Raw genomic sequence first — 18,190 nt, 5'->3', positions numbered from 1 at the left:
TATTTGGTTTTTAAAACAGTAGATTTACTCTAATGCATGAACTGTATTTCTAATTTAGCCAAGTGTTAAAGCATACATGAACAAAATTTATAATTCTTGTTAATTGACACTAGTTACGGCCGCAAAATGACGATAAATATCTGGCCTTTATCGAACATCCAGGATGCCTCCAGGCGTTGTGACGTCAGCTGCATGATCACGTGGCTATGTCGTGTTTTCGGGTTTAAGTCGTGGGAAGTGTTTCCCAATTTTCTTCAGTTCACTTTGTTTTTCAGTTCGCAAGCAATTGTTTGCCTTAAAATTAGCTTCGTGCCCTCAGGCTCTGCATCCACAAAAATGCGATTCTTACGTCGAAAACGTCATTATTGTTGTTTATTGCTTTTCAATACGACGCGATATATTTAAGCATGGCAGACACAACTAGTTGTTTGATATTTTCACTGTAGAAAACCCGAGAAGTTTTATTTATAGCACATGCTGTGGAGAGCATGGGCCGTACACCAATCACAAAACAAATCGATAAGATTTGAAACGAGAAAGGATATAGGCAAACACACTTTTACTGCCATACATATAAGTTATGTTTGCAAATCTTCCACGCGGTTGGTTCCTAATGGTCACAAATGAAGCTGGTCCAGACGAAATGACCCATTTACCATTTTTCAGAACACATAATTATTTCTGAATATTATAGTTTCTGTGTACATGATCAACAAACAACGAATACCCAAGTACAAGTGATATGCATATATGTTTAGTCTTCATAGGTTCACAGGCTTCGCAGCCAAGCTGGATCAGCCACTTTTCCTGACAAGTAGGAGCGAGATCTGAAAAATCAAGCTCCCGGTGAGGTTTGAAACTTTGAACTCACGACCCTGGGCTAACCAGGCCCAACGCTCTACCAACTGAGCTACAGGAGCTCAGTGGCTTCACGGGGTATATTGTGGCCAAGGTACACCGGTGCGCAAGCGCACAACTTGTCAGGCGACCTTCAAATGCGTAGAGGATCTCCACCACCGTAATCAGACAACGCAGAAGTAATGCCATGCTTTTGCAAGGCAAGGCAGGATCGTCCCACTGCGCAGGCCCTTTATATTTGGTGATCACAGCTTTAATATTCTGATCATGAGGTTCTGATCCCCTTATGATGAGAATATTCAAGCTGTGATCGCCAAATATAAAAGGCCTGCGCAGTGGGGCGATCCTGTCTTGCCTTGCGAAAGCATGGCATTACTTCTGCGTTAGTCTTCATAGGGCAATACCAAACGCAACTACTATAGTGGTAGCAAGTTCACAGGACGTTGATTAAATGATATTTTATCCTTCGTTTTAAATCAATCAAATTCAATCAAATAAAATTGAACAAAATATACACGCATCGTTACAATAAACAGGTATACGCATAGGAAGATTACATCGTTATTAGGTTTGAAAAAACATGACTGCAAGTCATTCCATTTTGTCTCTTCTTCACCTACAAGCATAATTCCGTGGTTTTATATAATTTCTGTTGCATCGATGATGCCACTCGTTAAAAGCTCATCTTACCTCTACTGTTGTAGACAATCGCCCAGACAAGCTCTGCAGTTCTTTAGAATATCGCGGTCACTCTGTGGTGGCGAGGAACATGCCGGACAAGTTGTTGTTTTCGCAAGTTTGCGACACTGCCCTTTCTCTTTCATTTGAGTACCGGTGGCTGCCGAAAATTAAAACAAATTAATCGAGTGAAATTTCAAACACGCCGTTGCAAATGTTGGGACCTAGTAACTTACGGCAATTATCGGAAAGACATTTTAAACATTTCCTATTGGCAGCTTCCACGGAGTTGTGTGCGTACATGAAGTTCTCACATATTTTGCTCGCAAAGCAAGCATCGTTGCATTTGGCAATAGTCAGTTTTTTCTCTGCGAATGGAAAAGGTACTTGTTAACTATATAGCAAATTTGAACAAAAAAGCCAAAGGTGGTTGTTCAAGTTGCTTAACTCCAAGTTTTTGCACCCAATTATATTAAAGCTTTTGCAACCAAAGAAAAAGGATATTTTTTCCCTCGCCAAATTTCAAGTTCTCAATTGCTTAAAATTTTTTTAAATTTTTTTTAGAAGAAAAAATCAAACTTGCAAACGAACTAAGCCGTTTCGGGTCTTGCATGTCTCGGTACACGCTTTGCAAGTTGCCAGTTTATCAAGTGCGTGGTTTGTTACTGCTGGACAAGACGAGCAAGTTCCAAAAGCTTCTTGCACACAACAGAAGCAATGTTGTTTTGTACGATGGTTCTAACCTTTCCTGCAAAAAGACAAAATTACAAAAATATAAGGAACTATTCTGCTTGCCTTTGTTTTTAAGCAAGTTCAAGCCTAATAAAACAATAATTATTTATTCTTCTTGTGCGTTAAGGACGTTTTTGGCAGGTGATTATCCTATTTGAGTTACACTTTAAAATTGAGTTAATATCCAACGTAACTGCTCTCATTGGAGATATCGTTTGCTTACCACATGTTGTTTTCACACAGTTTTGACACTATGTAGGCTGCTGCTTCAATACTCTCTCTACATCAATAGGCCGCGTGCATTTGTGTTTCCAAACGCAACGATGCGCGCACAATTTAATAAGACAATTAACTTGGGGAACTGTATAGCTCTTTAGAGTTGCTGCAATTAACATCAAATGTTACAGAAGGTGTTGAAAGAAGCGACGGGCGAGAATTATTTTAACACGCAAGCAATATTCATGGGCTGAACATATATATTCGAGCCATATAACAAAAGCCAAACTTATTCCAGTTTTTATCTTACCGTGAGCAACGGCGATGCATAGTATAAGAAGAAGAATTGAGTTTCATGCTGATTCAGCTGTTTTCAAATATCTGGTAATAAAAATAACATTTGCAATTTACAAGCGATAATAAAATGAACTTGCAAAGTCTTACTTGTAGTATCTGTTTCGCTTCTCGTTATGATTGCAGCTGTACTGTGGTTGTGATTGTCTGAATGCTAAACTTTTATAAGCATAAACTCGTCGGTAATTTGTTTTGGAACGTCATCAATTCAACTTAAAACAAAAGTTCTCTATAAATATTCATGTCATGTTCGTGATGGTGAAAATTATCTTTGACAAATTTGACTTCCTTGTTTTGGTGGACATAAAAAAAATTACCACCTTTCGGATACCTTACTTCCCCTGTCTGCACCCATAGTTAATAGTAAGTTAGGGATTTATGTGTTCGAACATATTGACAAAACAAAACCACCAACACCTAACAATTTTGGTTGAGTTTAGTTTGGGTTGTAAATTGGAATAATCCTTATGGTATAATTAAGTTTGTGTAGTTGGGTCTATAGGGCATTTTCAGTCTGATTTTAGTAGTTGAAACAAGGAAGTTGCGTTTAATTCTGGATAAAAGGTAATTAACTTGCAGTTATTAACAATACACTAATGACAGTCGATGCATAATGTTGCTGAATATTGTGCATTTCAGGATGCTGTAAATAAATTTCAAAATAGAGGACGCCGAAAAATCTGTTTATTGAGCGTTAACTAATCAATCATATTAAAAAATTAACGTTCGTGAAAGCAGTTAATAATTACACGGTATAGGAAAGCCAAAGCTATCTTTCGTAAAAGCAGTTATATGCTGATAATAATTAAGCAAACTTTTCGATCTCTGCCTGGCTCATCATCAGTCCTGTGAAAGAACTAACTAAGTTCATAGTTTATAACATATAATTTTGAACAACGCAGTAATATTTCATGCAAGGGCATGATTGGCATTGCCTAGGCTGCGGAGCCTGAGAGTCTCACATAATTTTGAACCAATAAATAGAAATAATATCCACCCGAGTTGTTATTTGGTCGAGTAAAACCCAGCTATATGGATCATAGATAATATGGTCATAATAGCCGCAAGGTGTTGAAACGCTGTCTTGGTAGGTTTCAGTCTGATTCCATTAATTGTGTAGATGCACGTTTGATGCTGTGTTTGCTTGCGCAGAGTAATAAAATGCCACTATGTTTAGTAAACATGTTGTTAACCTTTTGTGTAATGTAAACCTGTGTAAGTTTGAAGGCCCAAGTGTGAATGTAGAGAATTAAACTATTTTGAGGCATTGTAAATAATTGTGATGTTATAAAGGAAAATACTAAAAATTCTTTGAAAACAAATTTGCTTATTGTGAAGAAAACGTAAAAGCTGGTGAATTATGAATTAGCATAAACATGGCATAAAATAAATTTTTATTTAATTTTTCGGCGGGTTTATTTAATTGTTTTAGGGGCGGGGTGCTGCTTTTAGACAAAAACATTTTGGCGGCAACATAACAAATCTCAGTCGCATTTCTCTGCTTCGCCTATATTAAGCAAGGTTACAGGAATATCGTAGGTTCTAGGTTAATGACTGATTGCCACAATATATGGACACAAACATTTTGTGCGTTGTTATGAGAAATTTATTATGAACAAAACCAATGAAAACACGCATGGAACTTGGACATTCTGTGCAAATTTAGTAATGTTGTGCAAAACGTAACCGGCAAACAAAAACGATCTTCATAGTCGGGTCAGGGTTTCCGTCCACAAGAAAAAACATTTCATAAACGTTTTATTAATTTTATTCTTCATCGTCTTCTGCATCATCGTTCCCTGAAGAAAACATCCCACGAACAAACTGATTTGGTCCAAGTCTGAAGGAACCACCTTGTCGGGGACCATCGCGTCTTCCACCTGAAATCAAGAATGCTCACAATTAAATTCACATTTTGTTCCCAGGTTTTCAACATTTAACATATGATTGTGTGCAGTGCATTCAATGTTGTACCTTTTGGTGAGCAAGCAATCAAACACTTGATGCATTTCTTCTTCTCTATTTGTTCATCTGTGGATAGCGGTGGGCACTGAAGACAATCGATTCTTGCTTGACGAATACATTCGGCGGTTTCTGTTTTGTTGCTGTTTTCGATGTCGCCTTCACAAAAAAAAATAAAGTTTATGGCAAACTTATGAACAGTTCAAACTCTCCAAAACTTACCACATTCTTCCTTGACACATTTCCTGCACCCCACAGTAGCGTTAATCATCCTCCTCTTTGCTTCTCTCGGAGTTGGGCAGCTCGCACAATTATCCTCTTTTCTTGCGCATGTGATAACTTTAAGTAATGCAGCCAACATTTCCTTTCGTCCCGGAATTGCTCGTCTGGGTCCCAGACTTGGTCGACGACCACCAGGGAATGGTCTGCGACCACCTGTTGCAGAACCCAAACCACCAAACAAAGATCCAGTTGCAAACTGTCCCAAGGGGCCACGAAATGGTCCTCGACCATCTCGATTCGGCCGATTACCCCCCAGAAATGGTTGTAGCCCACCAGTAATCGATCTCAATCCCCCGATAGATGGTTGTCTTCCAGAATATGGTCTGTTTCCAGAAAATGGTCCATTTCTCGCAAGACCTACTCCAAAACTACGTCTTTCGTTATCATCATCAGAATCATCTCCTTCATTGGCATTATCTGTATAAAAAACTCATGTTGATATGAAGTCGGATAAATAAAAATACTATATAAAAATATATACCTTTAATTATGCAGTTCTTCAAGCACGCCATGCATCTCTTTTTGGACATTTGTTCGTTGTTATCAATCGGTGGACATTCGACGCACTCTTGTCTTGCGTTGGCAATACAACTTGCATCCTCACTACTACCGTTATTTTGAATCTCTCCTGTTTACAGGAGATAGCATTTTGTTGTATTTAATTTGTTATCTGCTAATTCATATCTCAAATACATACCGCATTCGTCGGCGACACAGTCTTTGCAAGTTTGATTTTGGTTCCTCATTTTGGATTTCATATCTTCCACACTTGGACAATATTTCAATGTAGCACAAACTTTGTAACAAGCTCTTGATGGTTTACGACGCTGTTGCCTGCCACCCAGTGGAAATGGTCTCGGACGAACGTTGTTAATTGGCCGTCGGATTGGAAATCTGTTTCCTATGATTGCCAAAATAATTTTTATGACGGTATTTCATAAAAATACTAATGCTAAAATAACACAAATGTCTTTAATGGTTTCAATGATATTTTTACTTACCGGTTTGACTTGCGCCCATATTGTAAGGTGGTCTGTCGGGTCTCTGTTCGTTACCTTGACGAAAAGAATAAAATATATTCATTTGAACTTTTACTCTTCCCGAATACGCACTCAGCTATGTTTGTTACACAAATGCAATTTTACCTGGTTTTCTGCACTGCATCAAACAAGATGTACAGTTGATCACACGATCTCTGTCCTTAGTTGGAACAGGAGGACAAGAAGAACAGTTTTCAAAGGCATCGCGGACACATTTTTTCAGAGCACGGCGATCCAAAGGATTTAGATCACCTGATCAAAAAAAGCATTAATCTATGTGTAATTGTCATGTAAAGGTATTAAACCAAGCAATGATCTTGTATGTTAAGATATTTGAAAATCAATAAACACTTACCACATGTTCCGTTTACACACTGTCGACATTCCGTCCTGTCTTCTCGGGTCTCGCTCCTAATTTCTTGAAGACTCGGACATTTGGTTGGTCCGACGCAGGATTTTAGACAGGACATTTTATTGTCAGAATCTTCATCTCCAGAGTCAGATCCTCGCTGCTCGTTTCTATCTGGAAAGGAGTTGGGTCTTCTCCAACCTCCCAATGGACCGAACCCCGAAGGATTGAAATTGTTACGTGGACCTCTTGGTGGAATTGCTGAGAACGAATAATAGATAAAAGTATGGACTAAAAGGTATTTTCCTGTCATAATATCAATTTTAACGTGGTTATTTACCTTGAACAGCGAGAACTAAAATGGCCAAAACCACAATCAACTTCATTGTGAGATCCTGTAAATAATTATAACAACACACGTAAAGCATGATGTAGTGTATAGAATAACATTGATGCTGTGTAAATACAAACACAATGAGAATAAGTTACATTTTAACTACTTAATATTTTCTTACTTACTTGGTTATCAACGATCAGTACTTTGTCTCCTTGTAAAAGGTTTTCAGATCTTCTGAATGGTGATGTACTTTTCATTGACACCAACTTATATACACGGAACCTCGCTATATTTGACGCCGCCCGAGGTTGTGTTTTGTTACGCGACATCCGGTCAGCCCGCAGGCAAAATTTGGGTGTTGGTTAGAAACGTCACAGAAAAATAATAAGGCAACATTTTTGATAATTTTTGTTTTCACGTCAATTCTATTTTAAACCCAGGACAAGCATTTATGGTGTTTTGTTATGTTTTGTCGTTTCCTATGAATAGAAAATATGTAACCATTGAAAAGTACGTGTTGTGTATTGCTCTTATGTTCTTTGCGACATATATTGAGCGTTGACGATTTTATTTTCTCCAAAAAAAAACGTATATATGTCTGTGATTGTATATGATTCTGGTATATTTCTGCCAGCATACTAATCAATTTATTTAGTTATAAAAATAGTTGATTTACTGTAATGTATTAACTGTATTTCCAGTTTAGCCAAACGTTAATGAAAACATGAACAACGTCTGCAGTTTCTGTTAATTGAACGTAGTTATGGCCGCAAAATTACGATAAATATTTGGTCTTCGTCGAACATCCAGGATGCCTCCAGGCGTTGTGACGTCAGCTGCATGATCACGTGGCTATGTCGTATGTGCGGGTTTATATCGTGGGAAGTGTTTCCCAATTTTTTTTAGTTCATTTCTTTCTTTAGTTTTAAACCTTAAAATTAGCTTTGTGCCCTGAGGCTCTGCATCTACAAGAATGCGATTCTTGCTTTGAACACGCGTCACAAATATTGTTTATTGCTTTTTAATACGACGCGATATGTTTAAGTATGGCTAACACAAATTTAGACTTTTGGAACTTTTTGGGGTGTTGGCATATCTTTGTAACATTTATTATCCTAGCAAAAAGGTTCGAAATTTTGCGATTAGCCAATAACCGAGAGTTACCATTGCATAAACTTTACAGTTTTCAAATCGTCAATGTTCATGATATTTGTAACATTTATTGAACAACTTCGCCAATAAAACAATGCAGATGTTTCACGAACATACAATATGTAAAAAAAATATTCTTTTCCGAGTATCGTTGATATTGCATCCGTGTTTTTGTGTTAATTTATGGGTTTGTTGAATCCATTTAGTTTATCATGATTAGTTATGAATTGGCTATTAATACAGTCAACAAATTATGAGAGTTGTAATTAACAAAGATTTTGGAGTAATTATTTAAGCGTTGGCGCACGGCGCTGGAAACTATACGATTGATGAACAAAGGCGACGCAGAGTGCAAGTAGAAGAAAAACTTCATGCTGATTAAGTTGTTTTCAAATATCTGGTCATAAAAATAACATTTGCAATTTACAAGCGATAATAAAATGAATATGTAAATAAGTTATTCCGTTGTAAAACTCACCTTTTAGTATCACTTTCACTTCTCTCTGTGATTGCATCTGTACTGTGGTTGTGATTGTCATAATGCTTAACTTTTATAACCATAAACTCGTTGATAATTTGTTTTTGAACTTCACCAATTCAAATGAAAACAGAAGTTGATTATAAATATTCATGACATATAAGTGATGGTTTTGTGATTTTTTGCTTTGACAAATTTGACTTCCTTGTTTTGGTGAATATAAAATAAATTACCACCTTCCGGATATCTCACTTCCCCTGTCTACACCCATAGTTAATCGTAAGTGCGGAATTTATGTGTTCGAACATATTGGCAAAACAAAACCACCAACATCTAACAATTTTGTTAAAGTTTAGTTTGGGTTGTAAGTTGGAATAATCCTTATGGTATAATTGAGCTTTTGTAGTTGGGTCTACAAGGCTTTCCTTAGTCTGTGTTTAGTAGTTGAAACAAGGAAGTTGCGTTCAACTCTGAATAAAAGGCAATTAACTTGCGGTTAATAATAATACACTTACGACAGTCGGTGCATCAGGTTGCCGAATATTGTGCATTTCAGGATGCTGAAAATTAATTTTAAAACATGAAAATAAAATTTGTTGCTTTCAGAAGTTATTGATACATTAATGTTTTCATATTCCGCTTAATGAGCGTCAACTAATCAAATGTGTGAAAAAATTAACAGTGGTAAAGGCAGTTAATAATTACTCGGAAAAGGAATGACAAAGCTAATGTGCTAATACATATTAAGCAAACTTTTCGAACACTGCTGTGCTAATCATCATCCCTGTAAAGTAACTGCGTTGATAGTTTATAACGTATAATTTTAAATCGTTGAATATAAAGCTCTGTTGTATTGTGAATCAGCAGTAGACGGTTCCACCTTGGTCGTAACAAATATAGGAATGCTGACTAAATATTCGATCGCCTGAATTCCACCGAAGTTGTTATTTGGTCGAGTAAAACCCTACTATGTTATGAGTCAAAGGTGGCTATGGTCTTTATAGCCGCACGATGATGAAACAAAGTCTTGGCATGTTTCAGTCTAATTCCTTTAATTGGGTAGATGCACGTTTGATATTGTGTTTGTTTGCGCAGAGTCACAAAATGCGACTATGCTTAATAAACATGTTGTTAACATTTTGTATAATTTAAACCTGTGTAATTTTAGCGTGAGTGCAAGAAATTAAACTGTTTTGAGGCATTGTAAACACTTGTGACATCATAAAGGCAGTTGCGATAAAAAAATTCTTTGAAAACAAATTTGCTTATTCCCGGAAAACATAAAAGCTGGTGAAATACGAATTGACATCAACGTGGCATAAAAACACTTCACATATTTAGCCACCGGGAGAAAAAAGGGAGGGTTTATTTTAATCAATCTTAATCACATTTCTCTACTTCGCCTATTTTAAGCAAGGTTACAGGAATATCGTAGGTTCTAGGTTTATGACTGATTGTCACAATATTTGGACACAAACATTTTGTGCGTTGTTATGAGAAATTTATTATGTACAAAACCAATGAAAACACGCATGGAACTTGGACATTCTGTGCAAATTTAGTAATGTTGTGCAAAATGTAACCGGCAAACAAAATCGATCATCATAGTCGGGTCAAGGTTTCCGTCCACAAGAACAAACATTTCATAAACGTTTTATTAATTTTATTCTTCATCGTCTTCTGCATCATCGTTCCCAGAAGAAAACATCCCACGAACAAACTGATTTGGTCCAAGTCTGAAGGAACCACCTTGTCGAGGACCATCGCGACTTCCATCTGAAATAAAGAATGCTCACAGTTAAATTCACATTTTGTTCCCAGGTTTTCAACATTTAACATATGATTGTGTGCAGTGCATTTATTGTCCTACCTTTTGGTGAACAAGCAATTAAACACTTGATGCATTTCTTCTTCTCTATTTGTTCATCTGAGGTTAGCGGTGGGCACTGGAGACAATCGATTCTTGCTTGGCGAATACATTCAGCGGTTTCTGTTTTGTTGCTGTTTTCAATGTCGCCTTCACAAAAAAAAAAATAAAGTTCATGGCAAACTTATGAACAGTTCAAACTCTCCAAAACTTACCACATTCTTCCTTGACACATTTCCTGCACCCCACAGTAGCGTTAATCATCCTCCTCTTTGCTTCTCTCGGAGTTGGGCAGCTCGCACAATTATCCTCTGTTCTTGCGCATGTGATAACTTTAAGTAATGCAGCCAACATTTCCTTTCGTCCCGGAATTGCTCGTCTGGGTCCAAGACTTGGTCGACGACCACCAGGGAATGGTCTGCGACCACTTGCTGCAGAACCCAAACCACCAAACACCGATCCAGTTGCAAACTGTCTCAAGGGGCCACGAAATGGTCCTCGACCATCTTGATTCGGCCGATTACCCCCCAAAAATGGTTGTAGCCCACCAGAAATTGATCTCAATCCCCCGATAGAAGGTTGTCTTCCAGAATATGGTCTATTTCCAGAAAATGGTCCATTTCTCGCAAGACCTACTCCAAAACCACGTCTTTCGTTATCATCATCAGAATCATCTCCTTCATTGGCATTATCTGTATACAAAACTCATGTTGATATGGTGTCGGATAAATAAAAATATATACCTTTAATTATGCAGTTCTTTAAGCACGCCATGCATCTCTTTTTGGACATTTGTTCGTTGTTATCAATCGGTGGACATTCGAAACACTCTTGCCTTGCGTTGGCAATACAACTTGCATCCTCGCTACTACCGTTATTTGGAATCTCTCCTGTTTACAGGAGATAGCATTTTGTTATATTTACTTTCTTACACGCTCATTCATATCTCAAATACATACCGCATTGGTCGGCGACACAGTCTTTGCAAGTTTGATTTTGGTTCCTCATTTTGGATTTCATATCTTCCACACTTGGACAATATTTCAATGTAGCACAAACTTTGTAGCAAGCTCTTGATGGTTTACGACGCTGTTGCCTGCCACCCAGTGGAAATGGTCTCGGACGAACGTTGGGAATCGGCCGTCGGATTGGAAATCTGTTTCCTATGATTCCCGAAATAAATTTTATGACCGTATTTCATAAAAATACTAATACTAAAATAATATAAATGCCTTTAATGGTTTCAATGATATTTTTACTTACCGGTTTGACTTGCGCCCATATTGTAATCTGGTCTGTCGCGTCTCTGTTCGTTACCTTGACGAAAAGAATGAAATATATTTATTTGAACTTTAACTCTTTCCGGATACGTACTTAGCCACGTTCGCCACCTAAATAAAATTTTACCTGGTTTTCTGCACTGCATCAAACAAGATGTGCAGTTGATCACACGATCTCTGTCCTTATTTGGAACGGGAGGACAAGAAGAACAATTCTCATAGGCGTCGTGGACACATTTTCTCAGAGCACGGCGATCCAAAGGATTTAGATCACCTGATCAAAATAGTCAAAATAGTCAAAATAGTCAAGATAGTCAAGATACATTTGTATTTGTCATGTAAAGGTATTAAACCAAGCAAAGATCCTGTATGTTAAGATATTTGAAAATCTAATATACACTTACCACATATTCCGTTTACGCACTGTCGACATTCCTTCCTGTCTTCTCGGGTCTCGCTCCTAATTTCTTGAACACTCGGACATTTGGTTGGTCCGACGCAGGATTTTAGACAGGACATTTTATTGTCAGAATCTTCATCTCCAGAGTCGGATCCTCGCTGCTCGTTTCTTCCTGGAAAGGAGTTGGGTCTTCTCCAACCTCCCAATGGCCCGAACCCGGAAGGATTGACATTGTTACGTGGAACTCTTGGTGGAATTGCTGAGAACGAATAATAGATGTAAGACTGACAAGGTATTTTTCCTGTCATAATATCAATTTTAACGTGTTTTTTTACCTTGAACAGCAAGAACTAAAATGGCCAAAACCACAATCGACTTCATGGTAAGATCCTGTAAATAATTATAACAACACACGTAAAGCATGATGTACTGTATGGTATAACATTGATGCTGTGTAAACACAAACACAATGAGAATAAGTTACATTTTAACTACTTATTATTTTCTTACTTACTTGGTTATCAACGATCATTAATTTGTTTCCCTTGTAAAAAGTTTTCAGATCCTCTGAATGGTGATGTGGTTTTCATCAACACCAACTTATATACACGGAACCTCGCTATATTTGACGCCGCCCGAGGTTGTGTTTTGTTACGCGACATCCGGTCAGCCCGCAGGCAAAATTTGGGTGTTGGTTTAATACGTCACAGAAAAATAATACGGCAACATTTTTGATAATTTTTGTTTTCGCGTCAATTCTATTTTAAACCCAGGACAAGCATTCATGCTATTTTGTTATGTTTTGTCGTTTCCTTTAAATGGGAAATATGTAACCATTGAAAGCACTTCTTGTGTATTGCTCTTATGTTCTTTGCGACATATATTGAACGTTGAAGATTTTATTTTCTCCAAAATATTTGTCTGTGGTTGTATATGTTTCTGGTATATTTCTTCCAGCATACTACTCAACTTCTTTAGTTATTAAAATAGTTGATTTACTATACTGTATTAACTGTATTTCCAGTTTAGCCAAACGTTAAAGAAAACATGAACAACATCTGTAATGTCGTTAATTGAACCTAGTTACGACACCAAATGACGATAAATATCTGGTCTTCGTCGAACATCCAGGATGCCTCCAGGCGTTGTGACGTCAGCTGCATGATCACGTGGCTATGTCGTATGTGCGGGTTTGTATCGTGGGAAGTGTTTCCCAATTTTATTAAGTTCATTTCTTTCTTTAGTTTTAAACCTTAAAATTAGCTTTGTGCCCTGAGGCTCTGCATCTACAAGAATGCGATTCTTGTGTTGAAAACGCGTCACAAATATTGTTTATTGCTTTTCATTACAAAGCGATATGTTCAAGTAAAGCTGACACAAATTTAGACTTTTGGAACTTTTTTGGGTGTTGGCATATCTTGTAACTTGTATTATCCCAGCAAAAAGGTTCAAAATTATGCGATTAGCCAATAACCGAGAGTTACCATTGCATAAACTTTACAGTTTCAAATCGTCAATGTTCATGATTTTTGTAACATTTATTGAACAACTTCGCCAATAAAACAATGCAGATGTTTCACGAACATACAATATGTAAAAAAAATATTCTTTTCCGAGTATCGTTGATATTGCATCCGTGTTTTTGTGTTAATTTGAATCCATTTAGTTTATCATGATTAGTTATGAATTGGCTGTTAATACAGTCAACAAATTATGACAGTTGTAATTAATAACGATTTTGGAGTAATTATGATAAACGTTGGCGCACGGCGCTGGAAAGTATACGATTGATGATGAAATTTACATTCGATAATGCAATGTATGGGAAAGTGCATTATTGACTTCCTTTGCAACAAATTGCTGCAGCAACGTAGGCTGCATACAGTTCGGGGACCCGAGTAAATCACAGGACAAGCAATGCTATCTGAAAGGCTCACGCGATATCATGTGTGTCCCGAGTGTTTCGGGAACTTGCGTTTCAATTCATAACGACGTGTTGGACTTCAGTGTCTTGTCGATAAACTGTTTTTTCCTCACTTTATGTATTCGCTTATGGCGGGTAAAGCTAAGCATGCGGTGAGCTTCATTCAAATCATGTGAAAGTAGCAATGTCAAATACAACTGTGAGTTGGTGTTAACGCCGTTTAAACGCCACAAACGATTTAACCTCAGACAGAAACAATTTAGCGAAACAAAATATGCTGCGAATAACTTTAAACTATTTGTTTGTATTTCCACTTTAGAAAACCCGATAAGTTTTACATATTGCACGGGCTGTGGGGCATATTAGCTTTAAAATACAAATACATAGGATCTAAAACGAGAAATGATAGGCAAACACACTTTTGCTGCCATACATATAAGATATGTTTGCAATTCTTCCACGCGGTCGATTCATAATGGACATAATCAAAACTGGTCCAGACGAAAAGATCAACTTACGATTTTTCAAAACACATATTTATTTCTGAATATTATAGTTTCTGTGTACATGATCAACAAACAACGAATACCCAAATACAAGTGATATGCATATATGTTTAGTCTTCATAAGGCTACACCAAATACAACTACGAGGGGTAGTAGGTTCACAGGACGTTAAATAAATATGATTTTTTGATTCGTTTCAAATCAAATAAATTCAGTCAAATAAAATTGAGCAAAGAATATCCGCATCGTTACAATAAATTACATCAGTTAAATGTAGATTACATCGGTATTATTTAAAAAAAGCATGACTGCATGTCATTCCATTTTGTCTCTTCTTCACCTGCAAGTATATTTCCATGGTTTTACACAATGTCTTTGGCACATTATAAGGTTCCACCGTGTAATTTTTATATTTTAATGTTTCAAATTCTCGTTAAAAGCTAAATCTCACCTTTATTGTTTGATGCAATTGGCCAGACAAGCTCTGCAGTTCTTTAGAATATCGCGGTCACTCTGTAGTGGCGAGGAACACGTCGGACAAGTTGTTGTTTTCGCAAGTCTGCGGCACTGCCCTTTCTCTCTGTTAGTTCCGGTGGCTACCGTAAAATGAAACACATTAATTGATAGCGTAAAATTTCAAACAAGCCAATGTTAAGACACACTAACTTACAGCAATTATCGGAAAGACATTTAAAACACTCCCTATTAGCAGCTTCCACTGAGTCGTGTGCGTACATGAAGTTCACACATATATCACTCGCAAAGCAAGCATCGTCGCATTTGGCAATAGTCATTTTTTTCTCTGCGAATGGAGAAGTTACATGTTATTTAAACTATAGAAAATTTGGATAAGAAAGCCTGAACTGGTTGTGTGATCCATATTCAGTCAAATAAATTTAAACAATCCTCGATTGCTTAAAATGTTCATAATATCAGAAAAATCAGAATAAGAAAAAAAAAATTACAACCGGTATGGGTCTTGCATGTCTCCGTGCACGTTTTGCAAGTTGCCAGTTTATCAAGTGCGTGGTTGGTAATTGATGGACAGGACGAGCAATTTTGAAAAGCTTCTTGCACACAAACAGAAGCAAAGTTGTTTGTTACGGAGGTTTTACCCTTTCCTGTAAAAAGAAAATAATACCAAAATGTAAGGAGCTATTCTGCTTGCCTTTGTTTCTGGCAAGTTCAAGCTTGATAAAACAATCATTTTTTAATTTTCTTGTATGTGAATGCAGTTTTTGGCAGATGAATATCTTATTTGAGTTACACTTTAAAATTTGGTTAATATCCAACGTTATTGCTCTCATTGGAGATTTAGTTTTTTTATACCACATGTTTTTAGCACACAGTTCTGACACTTTGCGGGCTGCTGCTTCAGTACTCTCTCTACATCGATAGGCCGTGTGCATTCGTGTTTCCTGATGCAACCATGCGCGCACAATTTGTCGAGACAATTAATTTGGGGAACCGTATAACTTTTTGGAGTTGCTGCAATGAAAATCAAATGTTACAGAAGGTGTTCAAGGAAGTGACAGGCGAGAATTATTTTATATAATGTCCTAAGCATATTTTCGAGCCTGACCACAAAAGCCGAACTTATAACAGTGATTATCTTACCGTGAGCAACGGCGATGCAGAGTGCAAGTAGAATAACTGACTTCATGCTGATAAAGTTGTTTCAAATATCTGATTATTAAAATAACATTTGCAATTTGCAAGCGATAATAAAATGAACATGCAAATAAGTTATACCTTTGAAAAACTCACCTTTAGTATCTGTTTCGCTTCTCTCTGTGTTTGCAGCTGTACTGTGGTTGTGATTGTCCGAATGCTTAACTTTTATAACCATAAACTCGTTGGTAATTTATTTTGGAACTTCATCAATTCAAGTGAAAACAGAAGTTGATCATAAATATTCATGTCATGTTCGTGATGGTTTGTGATTTTTTTTCTTTGACAAATTTGACTTCCTTGTTTTGGTGAATATAAAATAAATTACCACCTTCCGGATATCTCACTTCCTAATGTTCACCCATACTTAATCGTAACTGCGGGATTTATGTGTTCCAACAATATTGGCAGAAAAACCACCCATAATTTAGTTAAAGTTTACTTTTGGTTGTAAATTGTAAATAATCCTTATGATATAATTAAACTTTTGCAGTTGGGGCAATAGGGCTTTTAGTCTGTGCTTCGGAAGTGCATTGGTCTGTGCTTTGAAAGGTACAAACCCATGATAGCCAGGCATGTTCGCATACGGGATTGGATTATAACGTATTATGATATAAGGAAGTTGTCTATCGAAAAATTAATTATAAAACCTGTTGCAATTATTCCTGACTGCCGGTATTTCAGGATGCCTAAAATTGATGTTGAATTGTGAAATGTCGAAATAAATTATTGCGTTTATTATTCATCAAATTTTAAAATTTGTCAAATCTATAATAAATAACAATGCTGTGCATGTGTTTTGTTTGGTTTGGTGGCAGAATGCTCGAAAATTAATATTCTCTCTGTACAAGGCGAAATGCCCTTAAAGTACATTAGATGTCTCAAAATGGTTCTATTCATTTTGTGCCTGTTATAATCACATCAAAAGCAAGTAGTTTGCAAGAATAACACTTGTGCAATTTTGATAAAAAAGACTGAAGCAATGCCAATTTTTATTCTGCTACGCCAGGTGCAGTATGTGACATTCGCTTTTACCAAGTAAGTTTATGTTAGCGTAGAAATAATTCAAGGAAGTTTGTAGTCCTTAAATTTGAAGTCAAGCAGCCTTTGGGCTAAAAAACAATCTCTTCTGTCATTCTTCTGTTATTGAATTGTCTCAGACTTCCTATTTATGTACGTACATTTTATTTTTGTGTATTACAAAACTATATTCTTACCGAGTACCGTTTTATTGGACAGGACAAACTACAATCCTTTTCACATTACAAGCATAGAAAATAAAATGCCAGGCACAGCGCATTCAAAAGTAAACGATGTTACGAGAAAGGATATGACATTGCCCGCGATGTATGAACAGAATTTGAAAACATCCATTAAAGGCAAGAAAACTAGTAAAAGGTTTCCACGGACAGACTTGGGCCATCTACATCAGAAACGATGAACTGGAAATTTCACACAACACAACGGTCGGCCCGCGCCAATGACAAAACAATAGGACTTTGTTGCACTAATTTATGTTGATAATTATGAAACTCCTGCAAAATACACATCTATGAGTGTACATTAATGTTGAAAGTATATCAAACGGAAAATGCGAATATTTGTACATACGATTAAATTGCATACACTGTTTCTGATTAAAAGCAGCTTCATTTGAGAAAGTTTTCTTTTGCATTCAGCTGAAATAGAACGCGAAAGTTTATTACTAATATCTGATATGTGTGTAGTCTCACGGCGAGCATTTTCTGTTGTCTATCTCCGTTTGTTGCATCAAGTTCATTAGCACATAATTTACGCATTTAACTTACCGCAGGTAGATTTATGCATTTGGCCAAACATTTCCTGCATTCTTTCAGAACAAAGCGGTCGTGAGCGGACGGCGAGGTGCAAGAGGGGCACCTTTCACGTGCAGATTTTCGGCAAGCTTTGTGATTAGCAGATTCAGATTCTGCATTAAATTCAAAAGTTAAAGTATGCTGTGTAGCCAGGTTTTCCATACCGTGCTATTTCTGAAATGTGTGCCTATTTTTACGCGCAGTGTCTCAGCAAGTAGAAATGTGTATATTTCAATGAAAGTTCTTATTTTTTCACCAAATACGAGATA

The 18,190-nt window shown here is 36.9% G+C and overlaps 2 protein-coding genes across 2 annotated transcripts; both read right to left on the bottom strand.

Annotated features, from left to right (window-relative positions):
- Positions 1-4,605: 4,605 nt before the first annotated feature.
- Positions 4,606-7,065, bottom strand: LOC145890090 (uncharacterized). The gene is made up of 10 exons (XM_082981129.1): positions 6,991-7,065; positions 6,812-6,866; positions 6,478-6,732; positions 6,228-6,374; positions 6,084-6,137; positions 5,780-5,983; positions 5,564-5,710; positions 5,023-5,499; positions 4,813-4,959; positions 4,606-4,718 (listed from the first exon to the last, which is right to left on the bottom strand). The coding sequence occupies exons 1-10, from the start codon at positions 7,063-7,065 to the stop codon at positions 4,606-4,608; spliced, it is 1,674 nt and encodes a 557-aa protein (XP_082837255.1).
- A 7,378-nt stretch (positions 7,066-14,443) lies between these two features.
- LOC145888632 (uncharacterized) lies at positions 14,444-16,219 on the bottom strand. Its single transcript, XM_082979425.1, has 7 exons — positions 16,183-16,219; positions 16,033-16,101; positions 15,745-15,903; positions 15,384-15,536; positions 15,086-15,217; positions 14,867-15,011; positions 14,444-14,755 (listed from the first exon to the last, which is right to left on the bottom strand). Exons 2-6 carry the CDS (start codon positions 16,076-16,078, stop codon positions 14,869-14,871), a joined length of 633 nt encoding a protein of 210 aa, XP_082835551.1. The 5' UTR covers positions 16,079-16,101; positions 16,183-16,219; the 3' UTR covers positions 14,444-14,755; positions 14,867-14,868.
- Positions 16,220-18,190: the final 1,971 nt, after the last annotated feature.

This window comes from Ascidia mentula, chromosome 2, assembly GCF_947561715.1.
Source record: "Ascidia mentula chromosome 2, kaAscMent1.1, whole genome shotgun sequence".
Lineage (NCBI taxonomy): Eukaryota > Metazoa > Chordata > Ascidiacea > Phlebobranchia > Ascidiidae > Ascidia > Ascidia mentula.
This window is presented reverse-complemented; position numbering and strand designations above follow the sequence as displayed.